This window comes from Ursus maritimus, unplaced genomic scaffold (genome assembly GCF_017311325.1).
Source record: "Ursus maritimus isolate PB19 unplaced genomic scaffold, ASM1731132v1 scaffold_27, whole genome shotgun sequence".
Lineage (NCBI taxonomy): Eukaryota > Metazoa > Chordata > Mammalia > Carnivora > Ursidae > Ursus > Ursus maritimus.
In genome coordinates this window covers 23,561,946-23,576,669 of record NW_024425230.1, presented here as the reverse complement: position 1 = coordinate 23,576,669, position 14,724 = coordinate 23,561,946, and the positions used below count along the sequence as shown (strand labels likewise).

Below are 14,724 nucleotides of genomic sequence, written 5' to 3'. Positions count from 1 at the left end.
TCCTGCTTTACAGATAAGCAGACTGAGGCTCAGAGCCAAGTCGTGGCGAGGCCAAGAAGGGAGTCCAGGTTCCCAGGACCTGAGCTCTGCAGCCACACTGCCTCTTGATGTAAATATCGTCACGCAATTTTTAGAGAACACATTTGGCCAAAATGAGCTTGAGGCCCAGGTTTGGAGAGACTCATGGAACTGACGCAGATCACGGTTTCGATTCCAAAAGCTGTTTGACCTCAATCAGCGTTCAACGAGATCAAATGTGTTGTTAAGAACTGCCTTGCGGTCACTGTGGCCGTGTTGGTGACTCAAAGCTCTGAAGGAGTTTCTGCCTGGAACAGTGCTTATCATATTCAACAAAACACGTTTTCACTTTCAGGGGGAATTGAGAATAGACTGAGAGAACGTGAGGCCTGGCACGGACTTAGAGACGATCTCCAGCGTTTTGTTTCTATCACATTCATTTCTGTGATTGTGTTCAATTTATGGCAAAAGATCACAGTTTACCACTTTGAGGTGCTTGTATTAGATCCTTTTTTGTGAATATGTTTATTTAAATTTTTAAAAGGTCCATTTAAAGAAAAAACCAGAACTCATACTGCAAGGGTATAACACAGATACGGTAAAAGCAGTGAGGTTAAAACAGCTACAGCTAATACCCAAAACATTAGGGAGTGGTGGTTCTTAACCTGGAACGTGCACCACCATCTCCTGCAGGGACAGGCCCCACTCCCAGAGTTTCGGATTCAGTAGGTCCAGGGTGGGGCCCAAGAATCTGCATTTCCAGCAAGTTCCCACGTGACGCTGCTGCTGCTGGTCCAGGGAACCCACTTTGAGAACCACTGCTGTAGGCTCATAACCTCGTGGTCTAGTGCCCATGCCTGGCCCAAGAAGAACTAACTGGGAAGGTTAACTTTTTACCTTGTCTCTAGAGCCCCATTTAACCTCCAGATCGTTTCTCTTCCATTCCCGGCAACACAAGCTCCTTCTGGGGTCTGTGCTACTTGGTGCTCCCCACAAAAGCACCTGCCTCCTGCTTTCACTGGGAGCCGAAATCGCAGAAGAGAGAGGTCTGACATACATATGCGTGGGAGCCTGACCCTGGCTGAGGAGCCCTCCTTGATAAGCCTGTGGTTTAGAGGAGAAGAGGCAGACTCCGCACTCAGTTTGTGACCCTCTAAACAAGCTCATATTCGATAGCCCCGCACGGAAGACATGGTTTGGGGCTGGGCTGACTTGGGCTGGGCTGCAGGAGGACGATTTATTGCAGTCCTTCCAACACAGCCCTACCTGAGCCTGCGTGCCCTGACCTGCTGCCAGGGGTGGTAGACGGTTCTCAGGAGACACAAGGGCCACGTCATCTAGAGCATGGGGCTCTGGCATCAGATGGACCTGGAATCAGATCCTGGCCATGCTGTTTGCTCACTGAGCGCACGGGAGTCCATTCTTTACCTTTTCCACGTTTCCATTGCTCATTCATAAAAACAGGCATGAAAAGAGACCTTTCTTAAGGTTGTTTGGAAGAGTAAATGTGAAGATGAGTGCCCTGGCCCATGGCTTGGTACATGTAAATGCCCAGCACTGCTGTCTGGTGCTTTTAGGGGAAGAATCAGCATGAGGTCCCTGCAGCAATTCTAGTCACTGTGGTTCTTGGGTGGGCACCGGTTTAGAACCATTTACCTCCAATTTAAAACTTCAGTTCATTAAGAGAGACTTATGTCAAGGGAGGCTCCGGGGGCCTCATTTCCTCCAGGCAGATGCTTTCTCCATGTGAAACAGATGATCGGCCTCCACCTGAGGCTGCACACACGTGTAGCACGTGTGTGCAGCCCCGGGTTACACTTGGCCCCGAGCCTCCCTGACCTGTCTGTGAAATCCCTGAACAAAGCAGGCAGTAAGCAGGAGTCCCCCAACCACTTCACAGCTACCCTTTCTCCCTCTGGTAAGTTCTGCGCTGGCACCCGAGGGAGGACAGCGTGGCAATCTCAACGTTAGAACCAACACATCCATGAACTCGGTCAGACTGGGCAAGTGACGTGGTCTCTCTGTTTTTCAGGTTTTCCGTGGAAAACTAAAAATAATGCATGCTTTAAAGACAATCAAAACAAGAAATACAAGAACTCATGTAAACAGGTTTCCAGCTCTTTGCTACAAGTAAAAGGTGTTTTCCAAATCCCGTTTTCAGCTGTCTTCAAGAACAAAGGCAAACACGCGTTCGGGAACACCAGCACATTCCAATGGCTGAGTAAGATGCCCTGTGATTACACGTCCCCAGTTACCACGCCAATTGTCAAGTCAGCTTCAAAAAACACAAGTGTGTCATTTCTAGTCTGAGCCCTAAGCATGCATAAAGTCTGTGTCTCACCTCCTCCGCATGTTACGGTGCAGGGAAAGAAGTCGGTCTGTCGCCACTGATGACTGATCGGCTGGTAGAAGAAGAACTGGACCACACTGTCCTTGGCCACGGTGTACCTGGTCTGGACAGAGAGAACTGTGATCACGTGTCTGCATACAACGAGCCAGTGCTTTCCACACCTTTCCATACGCGATGGACCTATCTCACCACTGCTGACAATCACAGACCCATCACAACAAACTACGGCATGTGAAGATGCCAAAAACTGTAACATGTGATAACATTTCATTGAGGTTTTTCACACATGGGGGCACAGAAGATCTGGAACCAGTCTCCCTGGAGTCATCTTTCCAGATGATTCCATGCCTGGGAGTGAGTTCTCAAAAGTGTAGGTAGAATTGTTTGTGTAACTTCTCTTTTCTACCTGATACATCTGATTTTAATTTCCATGGGAGCCAGGACTGAGCCAGTCTGGGTGTGTCAGCAACACGGCGCATAATTGGGATTCTTACACTTTCAGTAATAACATCTTGAAGCAAATCCTTCCAAAAAGGTCTTCTGAAAGCACAACTACAGAAACTCAAACATACACACACACGTGGTCTTTACGCACGACGGCTCCAGCATCGAACTAAAGAGGAGGAGGGGCACCACTGCGCGCAGTGAGCAGAGGGAAGGCACGGCTGAGGGACCACACTGAAGCAGCAACTTCTCCCCCCAACTTTTCTTCTTTTCTTCCCTACTGATCGAACAAATGAATGAATGGAGGGAAACTCCCAGAATGCAACAAAAAGAGAAAAAGAAAGAGGAAAAAGAAGTTGAGTTCATGCAGGATCGATCCAGAAATGCCAACACACATAAAGAGTTCAAGCCAGAGACACAGAGGAAATAACGAAGAGGTGATATTTAATTGCTGAAAATTTCCTAGACCTTGAGAAAGACAGGTGTGCTCAATTCAAAAATGTTCAACAAGTTCTGAGCAGACATTTTTAAAAAGTACAACAGCTGGGATAAAGAAAAATCTTTAAAGTTATCAGAAAGAAAAAAATATGATTACCTACAATGCAGCGAGAATCAGATAGGCACCCGATTTCTCACAGGAAACACTGGACGCAAGAAAGCAAAATCATGCCTTCAAAGTGATAAGGAACAATAACTTTTTACCTAGAATTCCATAAGTTATTAACCAACAATCAAATATCAATTATCAGTCTATGAATGATCTATGATCAAATTATCATCATAGTCCTATGATGACTATGTCAAAATAAAGATATTTTCAGACACAAGATGACCGAAACTTGACCCCTTGAGACCCTCACTGGAAAAAAAGAGAGAGAGAGAAAGAGAAACTACTAAAAGGTACTGAACAAGAACTAATATAAAAGCAGAAGAAGGTGATGGATGCAATAAGCAGTAATGATGAAATCACTCAGTAAAGCTTATTCATAAATGTAAATAAGAGTTGACTGAAAAATAATATTTTGATGTATCTGATTATAAAGCAGTATAAAAACTCCAGCACGAGATGTGTTGTGGGAGAGGGGAGGCAGGATGGGTGGGAGGGTGGGAGCATGGCTGTCGCAGAGGCACCAAACACTTGTAAAGGATTTTTCTCTGGCTATGGAAGAACGTCTCTGATGAACCCTGCCAGTGAGAATAAGTAAAAACACTGCCGAAAATATTTTTTAATGTATTTGAAGGCACCAGAGACCTACCATCCTAGTGAGTATTTGCAGGGCCAAGATCCCAGACACAAAGGAAGCCCAGAGGAGTGAGCATAGCATTTGGCACCACCTCTGGCACCACATTTCTGCTGAAGGCATTTTCCATCATGCAAGTGGTGACTGAGTGCCTGAGAAGCTGAGCAGACCTGTCATCAGACTCGTGTGGCTGAGAGCAAACACTGGAGCTCAAGACCCACCAAAGCTGAGGCGGTACCGGTAAATGCCCTGGGTGCCCAACTGAGACCCCAAAAAGCACTATCCTAGGAAAAAGTGTGAACTGGAAGTAGACCAATTTTCAAAGGGAGTGAGGGCCAAGTTCCAATTATTTCAATTCCTTGTTGGCTGAAGGTAACTGGCTGCTAACCTGTCTTCCCGAAGCAGAAATTAATCCAGTCTCAAATTATATCTATAATCTTTCATCTACTATACATAGCTAAACTTAAAAATAACTAGGCACACAAAAAAGATAATAATAACAACCCAAAAAGGTGGAGCAATAGAGTATAAATGGAATTATAGAACATCCAGATATTGGCATCACCTGGGTAAACTGCCCCCGCTCCCTGCAACTCTAGCTTTGGCTTCAGATGGTGTTTCACAATACTCCATACCAGTCCCAGAGTCTTAAAACGGCAATGTTAGCACAGGGCTAGCTCCTAGGGCTCTGGTTTTTAGACAGCCTGGGCTAAGATACGATGGTTAAAATGCTTAAGAAACTAAATGACAAGACAGAGAATCTCACTAGAAACAAAGAAGCTACAATAAAAATAAAATGGCAGGGTGCTTGGGTGGCTCAGTCAGTTAAGTGTCTCCCTATAGCTCAGATCATGATCCCAGGGTCCTGGAACCGAGCTGTGCATCGGGCTCCCTGCTGGAGCCTGCTTCTCCCTCTCTCTCTGCCCCTCCCCCCTGCTCATGTGCGTTTTCTCTCTCTCAAATAATAAAATAAAATCACAAATAAATAAACATAAATAAAATAAAATGACAATTGTAAAAGTACGAAGCACAATAATTTAAGTCAGTATCTCAAGGGACAGACTTGACAGTGGACTAGACTGGAGTTCAGCAAATATTTTCATAAAGAACCAGACAGTAAACATTATAGTTTTCAGGCCATAGTGTCCCCATGGCAGTTATTCAAAGTGTCTCGTATAGTGAAAAAGCAGCCACAATCTTTTCTTTTTTTAAGATTTTATTTATTCATTTGACAAAGATAGAGACAGCCAGCAAGAGAGGGAACACAAGCAGGGGGAGTGGGAGAGGAAGAAGCAGGCTCATAGCGGAGGAGCCTGATGTGGGGCTCAATCCCATAACACCGGGATCACGCCCTGAGCTGAAGGCAGATGCTTAACGACTAAGCCACCCAGGTGCCCCAGTAGCCACAATCTTTAAACAAATGGTAGTGGTTGTGTCCCAGTAAAACTCCACTTACAAAGATAGGTCATCAGCTTGCTGACCAGGATCTGCTGGCCCCTGGATTACATGCACTTGAAGAGAGAATCAGTAAATGGACAGAAAAGAAGGAAGTAGAAAGTAGACATGAGAGATAAAAGTATAACCACAGTCCCAGAAAAAGAGAACACAGAGAATGGGACAGAAACTATATCTGCAGAGGCAATAAATGAGACTCTTCCAAAATTGATGGTGGATACCAAGCCAGAGTTGTGAAGCATCACTAACCTCAAGCAGAAGAAAGCCACTAATTACATCACAAATTGATGAAAACCAAAACCAAAGAGAAAACACTTAAAAGAAGACAAAGGAAAAGACACATTACCTTCTAAGACACAAAACTAAGACTGACAGCTGACTTCTCTACCGAATTAATGGAAGCCAGAAGACAATGGAGAGATATTCTCAAAGTGCTGAAAGAAAATAGTTTCATAATGGTAAAAACAGTCGTGTCACTAGAAGAGGTAACAACTCTAAATGTTAATGTACCTACAACCTAACCTCAAAGATAAATAATTAGAAATTAACAAGAACAGAAAAAAATTAGACAAAGGTACAGTCACAGTGCCACTTCTACCGTATCTCTTATGGTAACTACTAGAATGAGCAGACAAAAACCAGTAGGTTACTATTTTTAATAAAACCATTAATAATAACATGATCAATTTGACATGTGAACAGTATCCTACAACAGAAGATGATGCATCATATCTTCTGATATTTGCTATGTTCTGAGCCACCAATTAAGTTTCAACAGATTTTTTTAAAAATGACATAATATTGAGTATGTTCTTTGACTACAGTGGAATTAAGCTATAAAGTAATAATGAGATTACTAGAAAATGTCTACATACTTGGATAAGACACTTCTAAACATTCCATAAATCAAAGACTATATCACTATGAAAATTACAACACAATTTAACTGAATGATGATGGGAAAGATTTCATACCAAAATTTGTGGAATGAAATACAAGGCATGGTTGGAGTGAAATTCATAGACTTAATACACGTGTTATGGCGGGGGGAAACGGATGAAAATCCATGACCTAAACAGCCAATTCAAAAAGTTAACAACAGGAAGTTTATTGAATCCAGAGAAAGTGGGAGGATGGAAATAATAAAGATGAGAGTGGATATTAATGATATGGAAAGGAAACCACATTAAAATAGGTTATAAAGCCAAAAGGTGTTTCTGTGAAAAGTCTAATAAAAGCAATAGCCCTCCAATATGACTGATCAAGTTAAAAAGAAAGAAGGGACAAAAAATCAGTATCAGGAATGAAAAAAAAGGACTCACTACAGATTCTGGAGACAATGAAGAAATAGTAAGAGGATACTATGGATACTATGAAAAGAATCTCTGCCGATAACTTTTAAAAAGTTAGTTGAAATATAGGCACACCTTGAAGATATCATGGGTTCCACTCCAGACCACTGCAGTAAAGCAAATATCACAATAAAGTGGGTCAAACAAATTTTTTGGTTCCCCAGTGCACACAAAAGTTATGTTTACAATATGATGTAGTGTATTAAGTGTGCAGTAGCATTATGTCTAAGAAAACAATGTATGTACCTTAATTTAAAAATACTTTATTGCAGAGCACCCGCCTGGCTCAGACAGAAGAGCATGCAACTCTTGATCTCGGGTTGTGAGTTCAAGCCCCAAGTTGCATGTAGAGATTACTTAAAAATAAAAGAAAAATCTTAAAAAAAATACATTCTTGCTAAAAAATGTCAACCACCATCTAAGCTTTCAGCAACTTGTAGTCACAGATCACAAGTCACCATCACAAAGACAGTAACAATGAAAACGTTTGAAATGTTATGAGAATTACCAAAATATGACACAGAGACACAAAATGAGCAAATGTTGTTGGAAAAATGGTGCCAATAGACTTGTTTGACTCGGAATTGCCACAAACTTTTGTGGCAATTTGTAAAAAAAAAAAATACAATATCTATGAAGTGCAGTAAAATGTAGACAAAGTTCTCAAAACAAAACTGACACAAAAGGAAACTAAAAATCTGAATAGTTCTGTATATTTTAAAGACACTGATATTTAAAGAATAACACCAATTTTATACAAACTGTTGCAGAGAATAAGAACTGAAGAAATACTTCTAACCTTGTTTTATAAAGCCAGTATAAATTAATGCCAAGACCTGATATGAATACATGAGAGGAAAAAAAATCTCTTGCAGACATAGCTACCAAAAAATCATAAATAAAATAATTTAAAGTTATACCCACTGATATATGAGTATTTTTGTTAATAATAAAATAATAAATACTAATAAGTAAATACTACTAATATATTATAATAATGATAATGACCAAGTGAAGTTTATTACAGGATGGTAAGATGGGTCTAACTTTTAAAAATCAATGTAATTCAGTATATTAAAGGAAAAACAAACCAAAAAATAAAGGAAAAAACATATGATTCCCTCAAAAGATGTAGAAAAAGCATTTGATAAAATTCCACACTTATATATGACAATGGAAGCAAATTAGAAAAAGATTTCTTTCATCAAATAAAATATCTATCAAAAATTCTATAGAAACATCATACATGACGGAGAATTACAGAGCCCTTTGCCCCTGAAATGAGAAACATGACAAGCATAGCTGCTGTCACTAATTCTATTCAATATCATATCAAAATTCTAAGTAGTATAAAATAGCAAGAAAAATAAATAAAATATACAAGGATAGGAAAAGAAGAAACAAAATTTATTTGCAGGTGTCATAATTGTGTATGTACCTAATCCAAAAGAATCTGTAAACTATTACTATAAGTGAATATAGTAAGAATACAGGGCCGATATACAGAAGTCAATTAATTTCTATAACTTTGGCATAAATAAATGGAAAATGAAAAAATGCCATTTACAATAACATCAAAATAACAAACAACTAGGAATAAATTCATAAAAGATATATGACATAAACATTAAAAATCAGAAACATTACTGAGATAATTTTTTTAAACTAAATAAAAATGGATGGATATACCATATTTATGGATTGGAAAAATTGGTATTGGAAAATTTCAATTCTCTCCCAACTGACATAAAGATTCAACACAATTCCAATTAAAATCCAGAAGAACTGATAAAAATTGACAGGCATACGTAAAACTTGATATGGAAATGCAAGGAGTCAAGAATATCAAAGATCATTTTCAAGAACAAAGTGGGAAAACTTACACTAGTAAATATCAAGACTTGTTTGAATGCTGCAGTAATTAAGTCACAATGGTACTGCACAGACAGACCAATGAAACAGAATAGAGTCCAGGAACAGATCAGCACACACATAACAGTTTGGGATTTAAGACAAATGGGGAAAGGACAGTCTTTTCAGTCAATTGGGTCAATTGGATAGTCATATGGGAAGAGATATTGATTCTACTGCATAACGTGTGCAAAAATCAACTCCAGGTTGATCATAGCTTGTAATATGACAGGTGAAACGATAAGTCTTCCAGAAGCAAACAAAGAAGAATAGTTCCATGACCCTGAATGAGGCAAAGATTTCCCAGCATACAAATAGAAATAGTCTAACCATAAAGCTAAAAATTGATAGCTTACACTATAACAAAATTAAGAGCTTCTGTATGGGAAAACTGATTGTCCTAAGTGCATGTAACAGAGGAAAAGAAAGGTTGAAAATAAAATGAATTAAGAATTGAGCTCTAGAAGCCAAAAATATAAAACCAAAATAAGTTCATGTGAAGATAAAGGAAAGAAACAAAAATAAAAATTTATATAAATTGAATAGTTTTTAAACTCTGAGTTAATCAGATGAAAATCTGGTTCTTAGATGCCTCAGAGACAAATCTTTGGATGGTTTGAACGAAACAAAAATTAGACCAAGGAACCAGTGGAATCTGAGACATAGTTACAGGTATAATGAGATTTTTTTAATGATATGGAAATTACATTTGAAAAGTTTGAAAGAATTGGATGAACTGGATACTTCTCTAGCAAAACATAAATTTCAAAACTGGTTCAAAAATAGAACTCTAAATAAATCAATAAGCCTAAGAGGGACTGAAATGGTTTGTGGAGTCCCACCCATTATCACCAAAAAGAAAAGGAAAAAAGAGAAAGAAAAGAAAGAAAAAGCATTAAAACCAGATGTTCTCCATAAAGAGATGACCTTATTGGAGCAGATGTGTTTAATTGCTGACCAATATCCACTTCCCTTTCCCATCCTGCCAAAGGCTCACTTTTTTTCTGGTGCTCATTCCTCCCCCATGTGTCTTCCATAATGCCTAACTGTCCCACGTGATCATGGCGGGCACAGCTGCCTCACCAGGTGTGGGGCCCACAAGAATGCACCTCTTGCTCATACAACCTCATAGAGTGTAACTGATCAGCAGTGCCCGTCCCAGGTCCAGCTCCTCGTGAGCTGCTTCCACCCAGGGGGTCTGAAGCAGGCCATTTCCTGGGAGACACTGTATCGTATGATAGATGACTCTGGCTCAGAGCCTCCCCTGCAGCCTTGCTGAATTCTCTAGAACCGCTCTCCAATCTAAGACGCTCCCACCCAACTGTCCTTCCATCCCTCTCTCCTCCGTTTGTGGTCAGGTCTTCCCTGCAGCCAAACAGCTCTCCCTGCCTCTCTCAGCTCTATCTTGACTCTTCCTCAGGGGCATCCCATTCTGAAATGTCTTGCATATCTAATCCTGTCTTGGCATCTGCTTCTTCAAGAACCCAGAAGGGCTAACACCCAGTGAATGGTTTAGAGAGAGCACATGGACCCAAGTCTTGTCAACGAGAGGTGATAAAAGGTCTGTTGCAGAGCTCTTGAGACAAAATTTTCCTGGCTGGGAAGAAATAAAAAATCCTAATGGGCTTCTGGTCATTGTCTTCTCTGCATGTTAGCCTTCTACTCCCAATGCAGGGCAATGACAAGCCAATTTACCTTTTTAGAAGCTGACATATAACATTGCATCTCTTTGGGTAATGCCCTATCAGGTGGGGAAATGGCCAGTCTTTCAGCTGTCCTGTCCTTCAGACTGATCTCCTCCATGGTGGTTTTCCACCCAGGACATCAGAGTCCAGAAAAGGGGAACAGCTTGGATCTGGCTGTGAAGGTCTTCATCCTGTCCTTGGGCCCATGGCTGTGTTCCTTGTCCCTCTAGCCACTGGGAGGACTGCAGGGAGCTTCAGAACCAGTGAACTCAGCTGGGTTCTTTGCTGGCCAGCGGAGGGTGGACTCCTCTGGTGACCAGCCCACTGCACATTCTGCTTGTGTTGCAGGTTCTCTATGGTGTGGGCGTGGCTGTGACTCCTGCCCGCTCTCTGGCCTGGCTTAGAGCCCCTTCCCCAGGGAGACCATATACTTTCCTGTCTAAGCCAGGATGACTTTGAGAGTGAAAGGAAAGAATTCAGACAGGGTTGCAAGCATAAAATGGGTCTTTTGAAAACAAAGTAGGACGTATGGAAACTCCACCTTTACCCCTCTGCTACAGGGTCGTTTTGCCCCCACAGTGTCAGCCCCTCCAAGCTTGGCCAGTGAAGAGCACAGGGAATCTTCCATGCCACATGGTGGCTGAGGGAGCTTCCAGGGAGCTGAACTCACACTCAACCTGTGGCTAAACATTTCATGACACTAAAGCTAATTTCATTCTGAGGTGGCTTCCCCAGGTTGTTGCCAATGGAAATAGATACCCTACGGGGCATTTTCCTCTTGGGGTTCTAGATGAAAAGTGGAGCAAAAGCTCCTTTTTTGCCTTTGCTTTGAAACCTACTTAATATGCTTCCCTGCTCTGGAGAGTGACCACCGTCATGACGTGTGTCTCATTGCCTTGTCTCCTCCTGCCTATCTCCTCACACATCCTTGCTGGACTCCCTCACTACAGGACATGAAGCTCAGAGCTCAACCTTATGGGGCGATTGGCATCCCCTCTCTACTGAAGAAGAAACACTTAGACTTAGTCTCCAAGCTGGGCCCTTGACATTGATAGGAGCTCAATTCAGAAAAGGCCTTATTTCTCTCCATCAGACTGATTCTCAGGACAAAAGTCTAAACTAAAGATAAAGAAGGAGGAAAAGGAGGGGGAGGAGGAAGAAGGGAAGAAGGAGGAGAAGGAGACGGAGAAGAAGAAGGAAGAGGAGAAGGAGGAGAAGAAGAAGGAGGAGAAAGAGTAGGAGGAGGAGAAGGAGGAGGAGGAGGAGGAGGAGGAGATGATGATCCTACCTTAATCATCAAAAGTGGAACATAAATGTGTGTGTCCGGTTTACACATTTAATTTAGCTGTGAATTCTGGTAACTACTAGAACAGTATTTGAACTGCTTTTACCAAGAAACTTCCCTCAACAGACCATATGGCGGCAAATATCAGGTGAGATTTCAAAAGTCTCTGCCTCTGTGGGCAGAGGCAAACATTCAAGTTGAAGGGAATTCTGACTGAGAGGCAGGATGAAATAGGCAAATTTGCTTTTCTGTTTGGCACTGTTATGGACTGAATTGTGTCCCCTCGCCAAAAGATATGCTTATTATAACCCACAGTCCCTCAGAATAGAATCTTAGTTAGAAATAGGGTCTTTACAGATCCAGTCAAGGTAAGGTGAGGCCATCAGGGTGGGTCGAATCTAAGAGGACTGGTGTCCTTAGAAAAAGGAGAAATTTGGCACAAAGGCAGATGTGCACAGACAGAAGCCCGTGTCGAGGCTGAGGGAGAACGTCTGAGGACCTAAGCAGCTGGGAGGCGAGGCATGAAACAGACTCTCCCTCAGCCCTCGGAAGGAACCAGTCGTGCCCACACCTTGATCTTGGACTTGCAGCCTCCAGAGCTGTGAGTCAGCGACTGTCTACGGTCTGTCGTTGAAGTCACCCAGCTGAAGGCACCTTTACAACGGCCTCAGGAAACTGATACAGGCACCAACCCTAAAAACTGTGTCTCACTGGGTTTCGAAATACCTGTGAAAGTATAAATTCAGTCACTGGCTGCAACACTTGGCAAGGCTAGAACCCGTTCTTTGAGATAAAGGAAAACAGGCCGTTTCAAACCCTTGCATCTCTGGATCAGTGAGATGTGCTGCCCTAACGGCCCAGAAAGAGAGAACATAATGTGTGCCTAGAGCTGAGGTTGGGGGGAATGAAGGGCAGAGGCTTGCCTCGCTGAACACAGACGGGAAGAGCAATCAGAAAATGGTTTCCTGGGCGGGAGTTAAGATGGTGGAGGAGTAGGGGACCCCTTTTCCAGCCGGTCCCCTGAGTCGAGCTGGATAGGTACCAGACCAGCCTGAACATCCACGGAATCAGCCTGAGATGCAGGAAGATACATCTGCATCTCTACAAATGAACATCTCCAGCGCTGAGTATTGAGGTACGAAGCAGGGAGCCGTGAAACCGCACACAGATATTGGAAGATAAACGGAAGGGGGAGGGAGCCGCTGCGATCCGGCGCCGGGAAGCGGTAGCCACTTGCACGGGGGAGGGGGCGGACTCGCGGACCGGCACCCGCGAGAGAGCAGACTGAGACCGTGAGCCGGGGAATGTGCGCCACCAGACTGAAAACCAGAGCTCCGGGGTGCTCACTGGAACCAGACTGAGACCGGGAGCTCCGGGAGCGCATGGGGCGGCTGGCGGCGTTAGAAACACAAAGGACAGAGACGCACCAGCCCTGAGAGTGAGGCTGGGAGACGTAGGGAGTGAGGGCGCATATCCGGATGCTGGGGTTGAGCAGCACCACAGTACGGAGTTAAAGTGGCCAGAACATTAGTAGACAACGGGCGCCAATCCCTCTGTTCTGTGACAGGGCTGGAGGTGGCCGCTGCTGCTCAAGTGACTCTCAGAGGCACAGTAAACCGCCGGAAAGCCGCCAGAGAGAACAAAGCCATGGAAACACCAGCTCAAGGGTGCCTGCCCATCCCCACTCCACTGGGGGACACGGAGACTCTACCCAAACGCATGGTTTGACTGAGTATTGGGCGTGGCAGGCCCTCCCCAGAAGGCAGGCTGAAAAATCAAGGCCCAGATCCTAAGTCCCTATAAAACAAGGAGCGCACGACAGCTGTTCCTGGGTCAATAATTTGGGCTCTGGACAACGGCCACAACCTCTCCTCATCAGATACGAGGAGAAATCCCTCAGCAAAGAAAGACAATGAGTCATGTGGCCTCTGCCACAGAACTAATGGATATGGATATAACCAAATTATCAGAAATGGAATTCAGAGTAACGATGGTCAAAATGATGTGTAGACTTGAAAAAAGTATTAACGAAAATGTTAATGAGAATATAGAATCTCTAAGGGCTGATATGAGAGAGAATCTGGCAGAAATTAAAAATTCTATGAGCCAAATGCAGTCAAAACTAGATGCTCTGACGGCCAGGGTGAATGAGGCAGAAGAACGTATTGGCGAATTGGAGGATGGGTTAGTAGAGAAGAAAGCTAAAATAGAATCTGGACTCAAAAAAAATCCAATCTCAAGAATGTAAGTTACGGGAGATTACTGACTCAATGAAATGTTCCAATGTCAGAATCATTGGCATCCCCAAGGGGGTGGAGAAAAACAGAGGTCTAGAAGAGATATTCGAACAAATTGTAGCTGAAAACTACCCTAATCTAGCAAGGGAAACAAACATTCGTGTCCAAGAGGCAGAGAGGACCCCTCCCAAGCTCAACCACGACAAACGGATGCCATGTCACATCATAGTGCATTTCGCAAATATTAGATCCAAGGATACAGTATTGAAAGCGGCCAGGGCAAAGAAATTTCTCACGTACCAAGGCAAAGGTATCAGAATTACGTCAGACCTGTCTACACAGACCTGGAATGAGAGAAAGGGTTGGGGGGGGGGCATTTTTAAAGCTCTTTCAGAGAAAAATATGCAGCCAAGGATCCTTTATCCAGCAAGGCTGTCATTCAGAATTGATGGAGAAATAAAGACTTTCCAGAATCGCCAGTCATTGACCAATTTTGTAACCACAAAACCAGCACTACAGGAGATATTAAGGGGGTTCTATAAAAGTAAAAAGGCCCCAAGAGTGATACAGAACAGAAAGTCACAATCTATAAAAACAAAGACTTTATTGGCAACATGGCATCATTAAAATCATCTCTCTCAATAATCAGTCACGATGTAAATGGCCTAAATGCTCCCATAAAACGCCACAGGGTTTCAGATTGGATAAAAAGACATGACCCATCCATTTGCTGTCTACAAGAGACT

The 14,724-nt window shown here is 42.8% G+C and overlaps 1 protein-coding gene across 1 annotated transcript in view; it reads right to left on the bottom strand.

Moving 5' to 3' along the window:
• ADAMTSL3 (ADAMTS like 3) overlaps positions 1-14,724 on the bottom strand; it is a 333,594-nt gene that overhangs the window by 132,280 nt on the left and 186,590 nt on the right. Inside the window, exon 10 of the mRNA XM_040642874.1 lies at positions 2,360-2,471. Within this exon, the coding sequence (XP_040498808.1) occupies positions 2,360-2,471 (112 nt within the window). The remainder of the gene's footprint in view (positions 1-2,359; positions 2,472-14,724) is intronic.